General features: G+C 37.9%; 1 protein-coding gene across 1 annotated transcript; it reads left to right on the top strand.

Moving 5' to 3' along the window:
• Nucleotides 1–13,618: 13,618 nt before the first annotated feature.
• K441DRAFT_618447 (bifunctional P-450:NADPH-P450 reductase) lies at nucleotides 13,619–15,206 on the top strand. Its single transcript, XM_067645835.1, has 2 exons — nucleotides 13,619–13,796; nucleotides 13,850–15,206. Exons 1-2 carry the CDS (start codon nucleotides 13,688–13,690, stop codon nucleotides 15,136–15,138), a joined length of 1,398 nt encoding a protein of 465 aa, XP_067499549.1. The 5' UTR covers nucleotides 13,619–13,687; the 3' UTR covers nucleotides 15,139–15,206.
• The last annotated feature ends 877 nt before the right edge of the window (nucleotides 15,207–16,083 follow it).

Here is a 16,083-nt window from a genome sequence, read left to right as displayed (position 1 = left end):
ACGAGATTAAGTAAGCAGAAAGCTCTGGCTCTACCAAGACTCCTATATCAAAAAGATAGCCAATCAATTTAATATTTAACTAGGAAGATCTCCTAAGTCACTACTTCCTACTAAAGAACTAATTCCGTCCGACCAGCAGACGAACCCTTAAAGAACACTAGCCTACTAGCAGCGAGTTAGTTCTCTTGCACACCTCGCCGTATTTAGAAGGCCTAATATTGCCAAGACGCATTCTAAGCTAGCTAAATTCCTTACTAATCCAAATTAGGAACACCTCGACGCAGCGAACCAAGCTATTACCTACTGCCTTAGAACAAAATCTATAGCTATTAAATACTTAGGGGAAGCTTTCGGAGCCTACGTCTACTTTAGAAACCCTAAAGGAAAAGACGTTACCTTTTACGGAGCATCTAACGCAGTATTTGTGGACTATAAAGAGACCAGACGGAGCTCTTAAGGATATCTATTTATCCTATTCAGAGGTCTAATCAATTAGAAGGCGACCCTACAGCGATTAGTAACTCATTTAACTACCAAAGCAGAGCTTCTCTCCCTATCTACTGCTGCCGTTAAAATCATCTGGTGGTAACGATTCTTTAAGGCAATTAGCTTTAATCTAGAACGCGAATTTACCCTACTATGCGACAATATGCAGACTATACGCCTACTTAGATAGGATACACCAAAACTCAACACTAAGCTTTGACATATTGACGTTTATCAGCACTGGCTTAGACAGGAAGTCTAAGACAAAAAGATTAACGTACGATGGGTTCCTATAGACAAAATGCCCGCCAACGGCCTTACCAAAATCTTACCTCGTTAAAAGCACGAAGCATGGATAAAGCAGTTGCATTTGGTAGATATTCGACATTATATTACTACTGCATCATCTAGCAACTAGCATCATTGCAATATTTGCAATATCCGCAATATCCGCAAGATACTATCATAATTACCCTACCCCTTTGCTACCCCTAAATTGTATCTAAATTTCCTATTTTGGTATAGTCTCTGTCTTCATTTTTGTCTTCTATAGCTTTAACTACACCGTCAAATCTAGGGGGGTGTGTAACCGACTACCGGTACTGTGCTGAGATATACAACTGCAGCCTAGAAGGCTCTATAGTACTACCCTCGTATATCTCGCATACCTCATATATGGCTTAAATGAGTTAAAGATCAAGTTATAGACCCTACTGTTAGGGCTCTACTTTTGTGTATATATTTCACCTAATTTCCATAGATTTACAATTAAGTCGTTTACTTAATTCTCCCACACTGCAAAGCTTACAGTAAATAACATCGCTACTATTAATTACTTCTTTAAAGCCCATTTAATTAGAGCCCTAGTTAGTTTAATAAACTAGCCCTAAGTTAATTTACAGTTATCCAGATTATTACCATAAGCTGCATTAACGTACACCTCTAGGTTAAGTCTCTTTAGGTTATACTACTTCCCGCTATATATAATTCCGTAGTCTTTTATACCTTAGATATATCCAAATACTCTCTTAACATGCGCTTAATATTTATTAGGTAGGTTAGCTAAATATTATAATAGCTTTCCTATAGCTGTAAATAGGTCTAGCCTTATCTAATATAAGAGCCAGGTAAAGAATCCAATGGCTTTTAGGTACTACTTCTTATAGGCCTTATTTATAAGGTTTTCTAAATAGCGCTTTCTTAATTAAAGGCTAGTAGCCATTGGTGTCGCTTTTAGGTTAATTCTAGTAAGCTTAAAGGACTTAAGGATCCTCGCCATATAGGCGTCCTATATAATCGCGATCTTTTAATTAACTTAGCCGCGTACTATATAAATCCCTAAAAAAAATTAAAGCTCTCCTAGGTCCTTAATCTTATATTATTTCCGCAGGAGCTCCTTAAGGGCCTTAATTACCAGTATTATCGCCGCCGCAATTATAATATCATCTACGTATAAGCAGAGATAGGTATCCTAGTATTTGCGATATTAAAATACGTAAGGATCTTCGTCAATTAGCTCAAATCCTATCGTCTTTAAATACTCCGTTAGGGTATCATACCACAGCAAAAGTGCCTATTTAAGGCTGTATATCGCCTTTAGTAATAGACAGACTAATATACAGTTATTATTTTTAAATTCTTTTAGCTATTATATGTAGATTAAGTGCTTCCTTATAAAGCTATTTAAGAAGGCCGTAATAATATTAATCTAGTAAGCCTTAAGGTTATACACCGCAATTAATACTAATAGGATCCTATACGCAGTTAAGGTCATTACCGCGGTATATATACGGTTGTAGTTAATATCTACTACCTAGTAGTTACCGTATATAACCTACTATGCCTTATACCGGATTATCTCTTTAGATATATTATATTTAAGGTTAAACACAATCTTTAATAGTAGTACTTATGCGCCCTTTAGTCTCTTAACTAATTAATATATTTTAGCTTTTTGGTATTAAGTCATTTTAACTATTAGCGCTTAACGCTAGTAAGGAGCTTCTGGTAACTATAGAGCCTCCTTTAACATTTACGGTATTTTAATCTTATATGGAGCTTCTAAATAAGGTTCCTAAGGAGCTAGCTATATCTATATATAGAATAAGAATACAATCGCTATATAAGAGACCTTCTTCTTTTAACTATAAGTATTCACTCCAATAAAAAGCTCCTCTACTTTAGCAGCTTCTATCTCCACACCCCCCTTAAGCTATTAGTTAATTTAGTAGACTCTATTATTATTTAAATTAACGTTATTTTAATCGTTATAGTCCTTATCATCGCTTTTAGCAATTAATGGTATTATACTCTCCCTACCCGCTAGGAGTAAGTTAGTAGTTAATTACCAGGCTACCTTCTTAAAGGCTCGCAGCGCCTTAGCTACGTCCTTTATAGTAGATATATTAGTTATTTAAAATGTAGTGGTATAGCGTTATATATCTCTATATAGGTCACTTACCTTTTTAAAGGTTAACACTAATGCTATAAAGGCCCCCGACTTCGTTAAGGGGCTCCAACTTAATAACTAATTTGACTATGTTAATAGACCTAGTTCTAGTAAGGAAGACAACTATAGTATTACTCCTCTTAGGCCTAGTTCTTCTAGTACTAAATTAGGAGTATAGAGTCCTTCTAGTTCTCTTATACGGTATTCCTTTTCTTCTAGTACTTTTATAGTAGGGTAGGTAACTATAGTAACTATAGTAGTAATCAGACCTTATAGTTCTAGTAATAGTTCCGGCTCTAGCTCCTATATAGTAAGCTTATCCTTTAGCATAGCAATTAGTAGATCTTAAGCTTTATTAAATATTACGTCACGTAATTATATAATCTTATTCTTAGCTAGTATCCAGACACAATAAATATAACCGTTATTGCCTTTATAACTAACTAGACGTCCTTTTTTAACTTGCAGAGCCAGCTTCTTTAACTATACGCTCTTTGGTCCTTTAATATAGACATAGGCAGTCGTACTATAATATTATAGATATAATATATTTAGTATGCGCATTTTAAACAGCTAGTTATAGTACTTAGCGTTAATTTAAAACGGTAATCTAGTTTCGTTTCCATAAGGTATTCTATTCTAAATTTAAATCGCTATCCTATAAGCTTCGTCCTATAGGTATTCTAGTAGATTAGCCTTAATTATTATTAATCTAGCTATACCCAATATAATGCCTCTAATGCGTTTAGGTGTTTTGTTTTGCTTAGAGGTATAGGGAGCTATACGCAGTACGTTTATGCCTATTAATTTAGCGTATTTAGTAAGCTCTTTAATGCCGAATTCTCTGCCGCCATTAATTACAAGCGAGCCAATATATCGTCCAGTTTGGTTATACACTAGATTATTAAGCTCTTAAAGCCCTTCTATAGCAATTATCTTCTTAGTTCTAAAGAAGGCGTATATATATCTAACGTGCGCTTCCACAAAGATTGCTATATACTTATTACCCCCAACTCCCTCTAGGGTAAGGTAAAAGGTATCAGCATACACACGTTTAAATAGCCGCTAAGGTGGTATAGGTATAGTTTAAAAGACTTAGCGCTTTGCCGTTGCTAGGTAATAAGCCTTATATTAAATTAGCGTGCCTATAAGGTTAAAGTCGCCTATCTTAGCTACCTTTTATAGTATATCCTTGCTCATATAGCTAAGACGCTAATGCAGTATATTAATGTTAAGCTACTATATAATGGCGTACGCAATATATTAAGGCTTTAGAGCCAGTTAAATTACGTATAGGCCGTTTATACACGTCGCTCTGCCTATAATTAAGTTATCTAAGTACCTCCAAATTATACAACCACTTATTTCCTTATTAGGTCCAATATAGAGCTACTTACGCTTCTTAAGAGCTAACTCTAAAAGGAGTTTATAAGGTAATTTAAATATAAAAAAGGCCTTAGTAGCTACTATATAGGTACTATTATCGTCCATTAGTAAGGGTATATATACCATTCCTTTACCGGTTATATAATAAATAGTCCCTCCTAACGTCCCTATTATAATAGGTGTTAATAAAGTCTTATAGTTAATAAACTGGCTTTAATTATTGCTTATTATAATATTAGAATAGGAGTTAAGGAACTAGTTATCCTGGTTACTATTATCTAAGTTATTAACTATAGCCATACTGCTAATAAATAGGCCTCCTGCTAAGCCTCTATCTATTATCCTAACTTAAGAAGTTAAATTTGGTAAAGTTACTTCTAGTTCCTAAGGTGGATCTATATATAGTATATCCTTATTAGAAGGCTTCTATATTAGGGGTTAAAGGTCTAAGCAAAGGTAAAAGCACCTATCCTTGCCACTATAATATTTTTTACCATAGTGCGTACAATCTTTATACTTTTTATTTAATGCTAATCCTTCTATATTAGGTTTTAGTTAATTATCTTTAGATAGCTTCCTACTAACTAAGGATATTATGGTAGAGGTAGCTAGTTAAGTATAACTCTTGTCTATAAGGTCGCTTACTAGCTCCTTAATTATAATAAGGTCGTCCTCCTTTATAACTCTCCTAGCTGCCTCTTAAAAATTAGCTGTCTAAATAGGAAACTCCTCCTCTACCGCATAAAGCAGTCGGGCGTGCGCTTGCTTCCTTAATATTAGCATTAACGCCGCGTTTAATTTCCTTATACCTAAGACAAAAGCTTCTATATAGGCTTTAAGCGAAGTATAGTCTTTACAACTAAGATTAAGCCATTAATTCTATATTTGGTAGTTATAAACGAGACCTTACGCGGTATATAGTAATTAAATTGAATCAAGCAAATTCTTAATAGAGTCGCGCGGCTTGCCTAATGCAGCAAGTCGATTGCAAATTAATTCCGACACTGCGCCCTCAATTACTTCAAGTCCCGTTATCTGTTTATGACGCCAATCTCTATACTCGTCTATCTGCGGAGGTAGCTCTACAGCCATACCTTATATCATTAGTAGGAGGTTATAAAGCTCAAGTCGTCGTATAATTCAACGATACTATTCTTCGTAATTGCTGTCCCCTTTTAATACAGGAACAGCCCTAAGAGAGCTCTGGTATTCCTTCTTTTTTTATACTATATCCGCCATAGTATGCAATTAATTGGTTTAACCATATGGTGCGTAGCGTGTATTTATATTAGTTTGTTATAAATTTCTGTCGCACCGTGCCGGGGTCCAAATTTAGGGATTTATAGGTTCGTGTTAACTTAGTTAATTAAATAATAATATAGCAGCTAATAGAGCTTTAATTAAAGCTGTAAGAGGGCTTATAACCTATTAGGGCACTAAGCAGGTTAATGGAATAATACATATAATACTCTATAAGGAAGAATCTTAGAGGCTTAAAGGCCCCGAGAAGGTATCTACACGATGGCCCGCGCGCTGTCACGTGACATGTCGCTGAGCTTAAAGAGACTTGACTTAGCATGCTCAGACTAAGAAACCGATGAATATCCGCTGCGCGGATAATCGAATATCCGCAAGCTAACCTATTCGATAGATCCATCTGTTTCTTGGTCTGAGCCACTTTGGTAAGCTTTTAGAAGCTAAGCCGCTCTGTTTATATAAGGCAATCCATTAACTTTAATGAAATTAATGTAAGTAACCACTATGTTTATTATCCTGTAAATACCTGCGTTAGAATCGCCTTAATTAGCTCTCTAATTAATGGATTTTCTAGAACTAACTGCTAGCTATAGGTGCATCCAAAAAGCGTTAAAGAAACCCCTCTACTTCGTCTAGCGGGAGCTAGTTTTCTTAAACTTTCGATGATAAACTACCCTCTCTATTAACCAATACCGCTAGAGGATTAAGAGATATAGCGGATATAGTACCCGAGGGCATTAGCGGTCTTATCCCACCCCTATTATCTCCCCTATTGTCTTCCCTATTACTCTCCTTAGCTTAAATACGGTCCTTAATAGCCCACTTACCGCTACTAAACTATATAGATCCCTAAGAGGATGAAGAAGTAGGAGTTAATAAAATACCTATAATATCCGTAATATCCGCTGATAGGATATCCGCTGCAGAGAAGGTCTGGGTAATTATTAACCATCTTAGGCTATAGCGGATGTCTATAGGAGACCTAGCGCTTAAATGGATTATAATGGCTAAAGGTTTACGTAAGGCACTAAAGAAAAAAAGAGTAAGAGAGCTCCTTAGTAAACTCCTAGAGGATGCTAATATCCTAGATATCTATACTAAAGAGATAGAGAAACGCGGTATAGCGGGTGTTAGTATTGCTCTTACTATCTAGGGAGAGCTTAAAGAGCTAAGGGAGAAAGAGTTACTGTTTGGCAGCTTTGACTAATATGCGGATATTAAGTAGCTTAACCTTGGGCAGTGCTATTAAGCTGTAAAGACTTATATACCTATACTAGAGTATATAATTATAGTATATTAAGAGGGTTAATATAAATATTTTTTATATAAAGGCCGTGCGGTTCTAATAGCTTCTATATTTATATTTGGCCTTTTACAAAACTCCGCAAATTATATCCTATGGCTGTTAGGGATATATCTCTAAGCTAATGGCGTTAAGTGCTGCGTGCTTTCTGTGCTCTATAGGCTTAAATTAATTAATAGTTATACTACTTTAAACCGGTAAAAGGAGCGGGTAGCCTAGGAGTTAAGGTTTAGCCTATAATCTCCGCGATGCGGATATATACTAACCTATATATAAGTGAAAATCCGCTTAATAGGTGCGGCTTCTAATACGATTATTGTTTATAATAACTTTAACTACCTCTAACGAGTTTAGTATTAAACACTTGGGGATATTAGGACATTCTATTTACGCATGACTGGTAAGCTTGTCTTTGGCGTATATATACCTAATAGTAGGCTTTAATAGAGTATACTTCGTGCGGATAACCTAATTAAGTTCTTAGATATTATAGAGGCTCTGGGTAATCTATAAGACGAGATATAAAAGTAGATCTTAACAGCTTTAATTTATAAAGCTATTATAGAAGCGTACCTAGGCCTTAATATATTACTTAGCAAAAACCTATGGTTTAAACATCTATATATGCCTACTATTAATGTAATACCCGCTACGCGGACGTCTAGGCTTAACCTAAGACCTATTATAACTGGAGAGGCCTCTATATCTAAAACCTATAACGTACTAAACAATATCTTTCTCTATTAAATAAATCTATAACGCACTAATAAAGCATTTAAAGAGCGACTGTTCCTAATTTATAGTGATTAAAAGACCGTAAACCTTTTTCGGTTGTGTTAGGGAGAATGTACTAAGTTAATATCCGCCTACAATAGCCTGCGTTAGGCTCTACCTATTCTAGCTCTTTAGCACTTAAAGCTAAACTACCTGTATATGGTTATACGGTATTATTATAGTGGCGAGTAATTAGCCTAAGAGTACTCTACGCTGTACACCTATATGAACCACCTAGGTTAAAGGAATATCCCAGCTAAGCACGCGCTATTTTATTATATAGAGGAGCTAATTCTCTATAGCTTCGACGCTTGTATTATAGCGATGCTCTATACTTAGATTAAAGACTCCTGTAACACTAAGTCGCCTGTGGATATTAAGCGGTACCTTAAGAGTTTATCTCCGCAACGTTTATTAGCGGTAATTAAGGATATCCGCATAGCTGTTTTTGGTTAGGAAGTCTTTTGGGCGGCTAACTATACTAGCTAGCCTGCGGAACTGCGGTAAAAGGGTTACCCTAAGTAGGCTGGTAGTGCTATATCCTTATAGATACTTCCTAAGCCTGCTAATACAGAGTTTCTAACGTACGTCTGCTTCTTATAACTAGTAGAGACGTATAAGGTCCTTAAGTACGCTATTAAGCTTGCGGATATCGGCCTACTTAGCCGCGTGCTCCCCTATATCTATATTTATTTTATAGGTGGTTGGAATAAGAACTATCTATTAGAGATATTACGTTTCTTTTAATTAACTTTAACAGATGCCTGTTCCTCTAAGCTTTAGCAAGCTATTCTAGTAAATAGTCTGGTAAATAACCGCGGTAAATAGAATAGTTACTACCTAATAGATCTTGATAACGAGCTACTTAATAGGGAGCTGAAGCAGCTTATGCATACTTATGGTAATTTAACGTTTAACCTAGACTCGCTCTTCTACTAGAGTATTTATATAACTAATTATATAGGGCCACTACGTGCAAAGTTTAAGATTATGTTTGGTGAACGGATGTCTACTTAATATACTGTTAAATCTACTGCGGCGGATATTTAATTGCTTGCTAATGCGATTGCCGTAGGTTCTATTATCCGCCGTTAGGCACGGCAAGTAAAGATAAAAGCGCCGCCTCTACTATAACTAGGTATTGAACGACTTAATTAATCTGCCCTTAACGAGTTTAATTTACGGCTAGGCGGTAATCTTTCTGCCGTGTTTGATGAGCTTAATCTCTATAACGATAATAATGAGTTAGATGGCTTTATATTACCTATTAACTTTACTTAAACCTAGCTTTAGCCTGCGTATAAGTTGCTTAATAAGTAATATAAGATATTAGCCGCAAGCTATTACTATAGCCGTTTAATATCCGCTATAGTTAGTAACACTGGTATATATTCCTAAGTAATTGATATTATTAATTAATTAATCTATCTAGTTCCGGGCCGCGCTTGCTAGGGGTATAGAGTAGGAGGGAGAGGGGAGCTATTGTTTTAATGGATATTAGCTACTAGTTACAATATCCGCTTAGCGGATATAAGGTAAACTTACCTAGTATTAGCTAACCCTGCCTAATATTAGCTAACCTCGCCTAATATTAGCCCGCTATATACTAATTGGCGTTACCGTTAATTTTGTCTAGTGCTCTTCGCATATATTTGCCTCTATTTAATTATACTAACCGCCTCTGTGGTACTAATATAGATATATCTAACTAGTAGGTTGCTAGTGGTATAAATATATCTAACGGCTGGTATAAGGGTAATAATAGAGGAGTAGGAGCTGGAGACCTAAGAGTTGGCGAAGGTATAGGTATATCCTCTTCCTAAGTTATTAGTAAGAGGTCTATAGCTAACTATTAACTAGCCTGCGATATATTAGCGCCATAGCGAGGCGCTAATTGCCACGGTACTAATATTTTAAATCTCCTATCTAAAACCTGCGAAGCCCGTATAAGAGCCTATAATAAGCGCTTATTTACAGCAGCGTGCTGCTCTAATGCTTAGGAAAACCGCTCTAATATCTGTATAATTAACCTAGAAGAACCTAAGAGTTGCCCTATTTCTTTCTGCTTCTACTTTTATTTCTTATTTACTAAAAGCTTAATAAGAGATAGAAGATCCTCGCTAAGGATATTAGGATCCCACTTAGGCATTGCTTGCTTTAATAATGCCGTATTTAAAACCTACCCTATATTATAGAGGCAATAGAGCTGCTTATCCGATATAACGTAATTAACTATAGGTGTTTATAGTGTATCCTAATACCTGGCCTCTGCCTATTGCATAAACTACCTCTATACATTACTTAATATAGGCTCCTAGCGGGTTTTCGCGATATCCGTACTAGCCATAGTGTGGATATTATACTTATAATCCGTAAATATTGCTAGGTTATAGTTACTGTAATATAAGTCTTTACTAATAGTAGACTGTAGGTCTCTATAGTGTATAAGTTATATCGCTTATAAGTATACCTAATCCTTATTAACTAGCCGCTATAGGGTAAACGGTAGCTTGTTACGCAACTACGCATTAGTTAACTGCTTCTTTAGGCATAGGGTTAGTATAATAAGCTCTTTAGGTAGGCGTACTGTAGAACCACTAGGGCTTAACCTACGCCCGCTTTTTATATTTACTAACCGCTTAGTACTAACCAACGCTATAAATGAAGCATCGCTTGCAATATCCGCAGTCTCTATATCTTGTCGCCCGCGGATATTATTACGCAGCGCGCTTACGCGAAGATCGCCTATACACTAAGGTTGTGTATGCTTAGAACCACCTAATTTATTATAAGGACCCCGCTAGCGGCTTTTAACTATAAAGATTGCTTCGCCTAAGAGGCCTTTTCCTTAGCTTGCCCGGCCAAACCGCTGTATTAGTATATTATAGGATTTGTGGTAAGGCATTCCATATTAGATAGAATAGTAGATATCTAGGATATCTGTGCTGTGTGCTACTGCATCTAATACAAATAGAATTTAAATTTGAGACGTTAGGCGCGTATATTTGGCATATAAGCGATCTTTATTAATATCCGCAAGCGTTATATAGTAGCTCTGTACCATTTCTCTAATAATAGCAGTATTGTAGCCGTAATAGATTAACTAGCTGCGAATAGCATCATAATAGGAAGCTATTTACTCCTTAGAATTAAAGAAGATAATCGTCTTTAGAATTAGCTGAAGTTGATTAAACTGTTGGCGGTATATCCGCTATACGGATATTAAGCAGCTTCTTAATTGCTTGCCCTCTCCTTAGTTACTATTACTAGCAGTGTACGAATACACTAGAGTAGCAGTAATAGTAAAGTAAAGAACTTAAAAGTCCTTCTTCTCTTACGCGGTTATAACCCTCCGTATAATCTTTAGCTCTGGCCAATTAATTAGGGTTTTAATAACTTATATATTAGGTTTAAACCTAGCTAGCTTATATACAGTCCAAAACGTAAAGGGGTCTAGCGTTGCGGTATATATAAACTAAGGCTTATTAACTAAGACTAAATATACTTTAAAGAGTTATATGTACGCTATACGGAAGGTCTCTCCCTAATTAGTAAGTAGGTATACTTTATTAACCACTATAAGGGCAACATGGGAATAAAATATTGGGTCTATTAGAACCTTATACAGCTTATTACTAACTAAAAGTTCTAGGGAGATAAGGATATGTGTGTAGCTGCCCGTATAGATATCCTTAATTAGCTTAGCGGATATTGTCTTCCCCTATATATAAATAGGTCGAATATAAGGTAGCTTTATAATCTTTTTTACTTACTCTAATCTAATCGCGTTAAGTGGAAGAATAATAATAATAACTGTATTAGGTATGAGATATGGTAGTGCTTGTATTATTATACTCTTACTAAAGGACGTCTTTGCTATAAGCATAAGATCTCGCCGCTTAAATATTAGCACCCTTAGGGCCTTAAGCTGCTCCGTATAACCGTGATACGGATATATCTCCGTAATAGCTTTATTTAGCTTACTTATTTAAAGCTTATAAGAGCTACTTATAAGCTAGGGTAGCTCCCTCCATAGGCTATATAGCCGTAGAGACTGCTAGGAATCCGTTTTAATATAATCCCTAGCCTATCGCGTATTACTAGCTTATTAATCTGCTTAACCGGCTTATAATTTGCGACCTCTTCGCCTTATCCGCTTTAATAGAGGTATTAGTAGATAGTACTTAAAGGCAGCGGAGGGAGAGTAGAGGGTTAGATAAAGGTAGGGAGGGCTTAAATACGTTATAATAGATAGATCTTAATAGGTTTTAATCGTTGGACCATAGATATAATAGATAGAGAGTAGGTGGTTAAGATTAACGCATTATTAGTGTGGATATTACTAATTATTTACTTTAGTAATCCGTATTACAGCTATTTTAAAATTAATATTAGGAATAGGAAGGTAGGGAGACTTCTTACGTAGACCATTTAATTCGCCGGAGCTTAATATATAATTAATGGATTTTTTAAGCTGCCTAAAATTGTTAAAATAATAAGAAGTAAATATCCGTAATATTAGCTATGCGGATATCATGACGTGCGTTATAAATATTGGCCAAAGTGTCTTAGACCACAACGGGACAGATGGCCTAAACTGGTTTAGTGCCATCGGGCCGGATTTATCCGGCCTCCTATTGTGGTCTGAGCATGCTGAGACAACAAAGAGACTGCCTAAGTACCCCCCCCCTACTAACAGAATCTAAAGTACACGTAAGGTCACGGAGCCTTGATCCTATTGATCTAATTGGCTAAATCTTTATCGATAATAGATGGATGTAACTCGGCGGGTTTAGGAATAGCCACCTTCTTCTAATTAGATATACGACTAGCGCTCCAAGAGCTCTAAAGCCTTAAAATCCACTCCACGCCACCAATTAAATCACCGGATCTACAGCCAATGCAAATCGGCTCCAGCCGAACGCGCCAAATCGGTTCCAGTCCAAATAGATCACTGGCGAAGAGGCAGCCTGACTTTATGGTAAGAATGTCAGTCTTTTGACTTCCAACCGCCTTCTACCCAATGGTCTTGAAGTTGCCTCTCTCCGTATCTTCAAAGAATGTTAACCGCGAAATAAAAACATTTAATTCACCCACAGAAGCCGGGTCCTTCTTTCAAATGCCTCAGGACTAGTCACCAAGTGTAAAGACCCTACTTTGCTGCCCTCCTTATCGATAAGAAGTGGCCACTTAGATTAGCTGAATTTGATACGCGCTGTTTTGATTCTAGTGTTCGTGCACGGGCCTTTTTCTCTCAGGCTCTCGACGTGCTAAGGGATACAACAGTTCCGGTCAGAGGTAAAAACGTTCACTGCGAGCGGGAGACAATTGCAACACACGGATTGAGCTAAATCATCAGGATTTTCATTTCTTGCATTCAACTCCTTAGATGCGGGGTTGGCGGAACCCGCCGAGCGAAGCAGCAGTTTAGCTTTCGGATAAAAACAAGTTGCTCCAGAGTGGGACCGAAGCGATCAACGATGCAGTTTAGTGGATACGCACCTTACCATTTCCACTTGAATTAGGCAAAGCAAAGTTGCAAAAAAAGCATAGCGGAAATGCCTAGAGGGCAAATCACAACCTTAGCAGAACTTCAAAGTTTGGAAACGAGACACTACGATTCTCTCTTCAGACCGATCTGCGGGCCGCTAATGCTTCTTCGATGCAAAGTGCAGCCGTCGATCCGATCCGATGCTAGCGCAAATCGAATCAGATCGCTTCAGGTAGGGATAGCGCAACCCGATTGGATGACCACAATCAAGGCTCTTGAACACCGACACTAGCTGAAGATCTGCATGGTTACCTAAAGCAGCATGATGTCTCCTAGCCAATATTTTTGATAGCCTCGGACCCCGCCTTCGTGTTCGCTCGGGAGTCGTGGGTGACATGGGCAGTGAGAACGTCTTTAAGACAGCTTCGCCGCGACCTTGGCGCAAATTACCCATATTTATCCGTCAATCCATCTGTGTTCTTACGATTTCGAGATTGCCTGGCCTATAGCAAACCTAGCCAAAATCCGTCTTTACGACATAATGTCATCTCCTATTCCGCAACCTCCTGGTGTTCCTCTACTCGGTAATATATTCGATGTGGACCCGAATAACACCTGGGTATCATTGCAGAAACTAGCAGACAAGTATGGTAAGTCGAAAACTTTGACTTATCAGACTTTATAGTAGCTTACTCGTTGCAAGGTCCAATCTTTAAGATCAAGGCGCTAGGGCATCAGATCGTTTTTATCGGGTCTGTCGCGCTCCTTGAGGAGATTTGTGACCAGAAACGCTTCCGCAAATGCGTGACCGGACCTATTGTCGAAATTCGCCATTCTGTTCATAATGCGCTATTTAGTGCTTTCGATAACGAGCCGATCTGGGGAATATCGCACCGAATCATGGCGCCCTTACTCTCACCAACCGCACTTCAGGCAACCTTCAAGGGAGTGCGAGAAACCGCCTCTCAGCTGACAGCGAAATGGAGCCAGTTATCAAGTTCAAGCCAAGCTGTTGACATCACGAACGCTCTAAAACGGGAAAATGTCCAGGTGGCCGTGCTTTGCCTCTTCAGTCAAAACATTAACTGTCTGGATGGTCCGGAACCACCTGTCATGAAAGCTATGGAGCGCGCCACGTTGGAGGCCGTGAAGCGTCCGACTCGACCTAGAATTCTGAACTGGCTTCTGTATCAGCGTATGTTTGACCAGGACACCAAAACTATGCGAGACTTTGCCGCCGATATTGTCGCCAAACGTAAAGCCCAACAAAATGAAGAAAATGACATGCTTCACGCCTTGCTGCACGCCCAAGATCCAGAGACGGGCGTCTCTCTAAGCGCGGAGCAAGTTATCGACGAGATAGTCACTCTACTCATAGGAACCAGCACCGCTCCCAACTTTATGGCTTTCGCATTCTATTACCTTCTCCAAAACCCTCACGAGATCGCTAAGGCTCGTGATGAGATTGACTCAGTCATTGGTCCTATTGACCAATTCAATCAATCGCACCTGTTAAAACTGCCATATTGTGAGGCGATTCTGAGAGAGTCGCTCCGTCTCTCCGCTACTGCGCCTGGCTTCAACATCGAACCCTTACCCCCGCCAGCCACAACAGGGCCTGTGACGCTTGCTGGTGGTAAATACCAAGTACCGGCAAACCAAATCATGATTGCGATTCTTTCATCCGTGAACCGTGATCCTACAGTTTTCTCTGAGCCCAATTCATTCCGGCCAGAACGAATGCTCGGTGAGGCCTTTGATAAGCTTCCTGCGGGTGCCAAGAAATGGTTCGGCAATGGGAAGCGCGAATGTATTGGGAAACTGTTCGCCTGGCAGTGGGCAATGGTTACGTTGGTAACTATAGTGGCGGAGATTGATTTAGACATGGCCAATCCCAAATATCAGTTGAAGATTGACGGTGCCTTTAATATGAAGCCTCTGGGCCTCTTCGTTAAGGTTGCTCCAAGAGGCAAGGGTACTACTGCGGAATGAAATTATTAACCCCTACGGCGATTGTCAAAGCAGATATACACTCAATATCTTCTATTCATTAGTACAGGAAATCCAAATAATTTTTTCTACTATAATAAGAAAAAATTGGAAATCAGATATAGGATTAAAGATAAAAATTTGAAATATCAAAATTGTTCACGACGACTGACACAGTGATCTTGTTGGATTGGCGTGGCGTAGATCTAAGGCCAAATCCACGCCATCCACTAAAAAGACGATTTGCCGCCAGGATCGCCACGGCGCTCTAGTGTAGATATATACTATATAGTAAGTCTTAGTATAGTATTGAACGGACGATCAGGAATGAGAACTCTGTCTATTAAAGAGGGCTCTAGAAGCTCTTTATATACATTAGGTAGGTCTAGACAACTAAGTCAAAATAGGTAATAGAAAATAGGTAATAAGACATTTAATAAGACATTTAGTTATAAGTTGAGAAACAACTAAGACATAGTTTGTATAGACGATCTAGGTCGTTAAATAGTAGTACGATAGTAGTAAGGAACTCCAATTTAGGTTAATATACTCCCCTAGCTATATAGAGCTTTCTAGGCTGCTATAGAAATACTAAAAAGTTACAATACTAATTTAGTGTTAAGGGAAATCCTCTATATACTTACCCTACCCAAATATTATTTAAATTAAATTAATTAGATCCTTAATATTAGTAAGGTTTAATTACTAAATAAACGTCTTATACTCCTAATAAGGTAGAGCCTTTATTAAGCTGTTTACTATTATACCCGCAATAGAGACCTATTTAATACTAATACTTTTTTTATAAATTTTCTAGCGGAGCTAGTAGTAATAAATTATAAGGGATATTATTGCGGACACCTTGGGTTGCCCTTGGGGCAACCCCTAAGCGCCCCTTAGATAGTTACTAGTTACGTACTAAAGGTACGTACCCGTAGTATATAGTCT

The sequence above is a fragment of the Cenococcum geophilum genome, assembly GCF_001692895.1.
Source record: "Cenococcum geophilum 1.58 unplaced genomic scaffold K441scaffold_50, whole genome shotgun sequence".
In the NCBI taxonomy this organism is placed as follows: Eukaryota; Fungi; Ascomycota; class Dothideomycetes; order Gloniales; family Gloniaceae; genus Cenococcum; species Cenococcum geophilum.
This window is presented reverse-complemented; position numbering and strand designations above follow the sequence as displayed.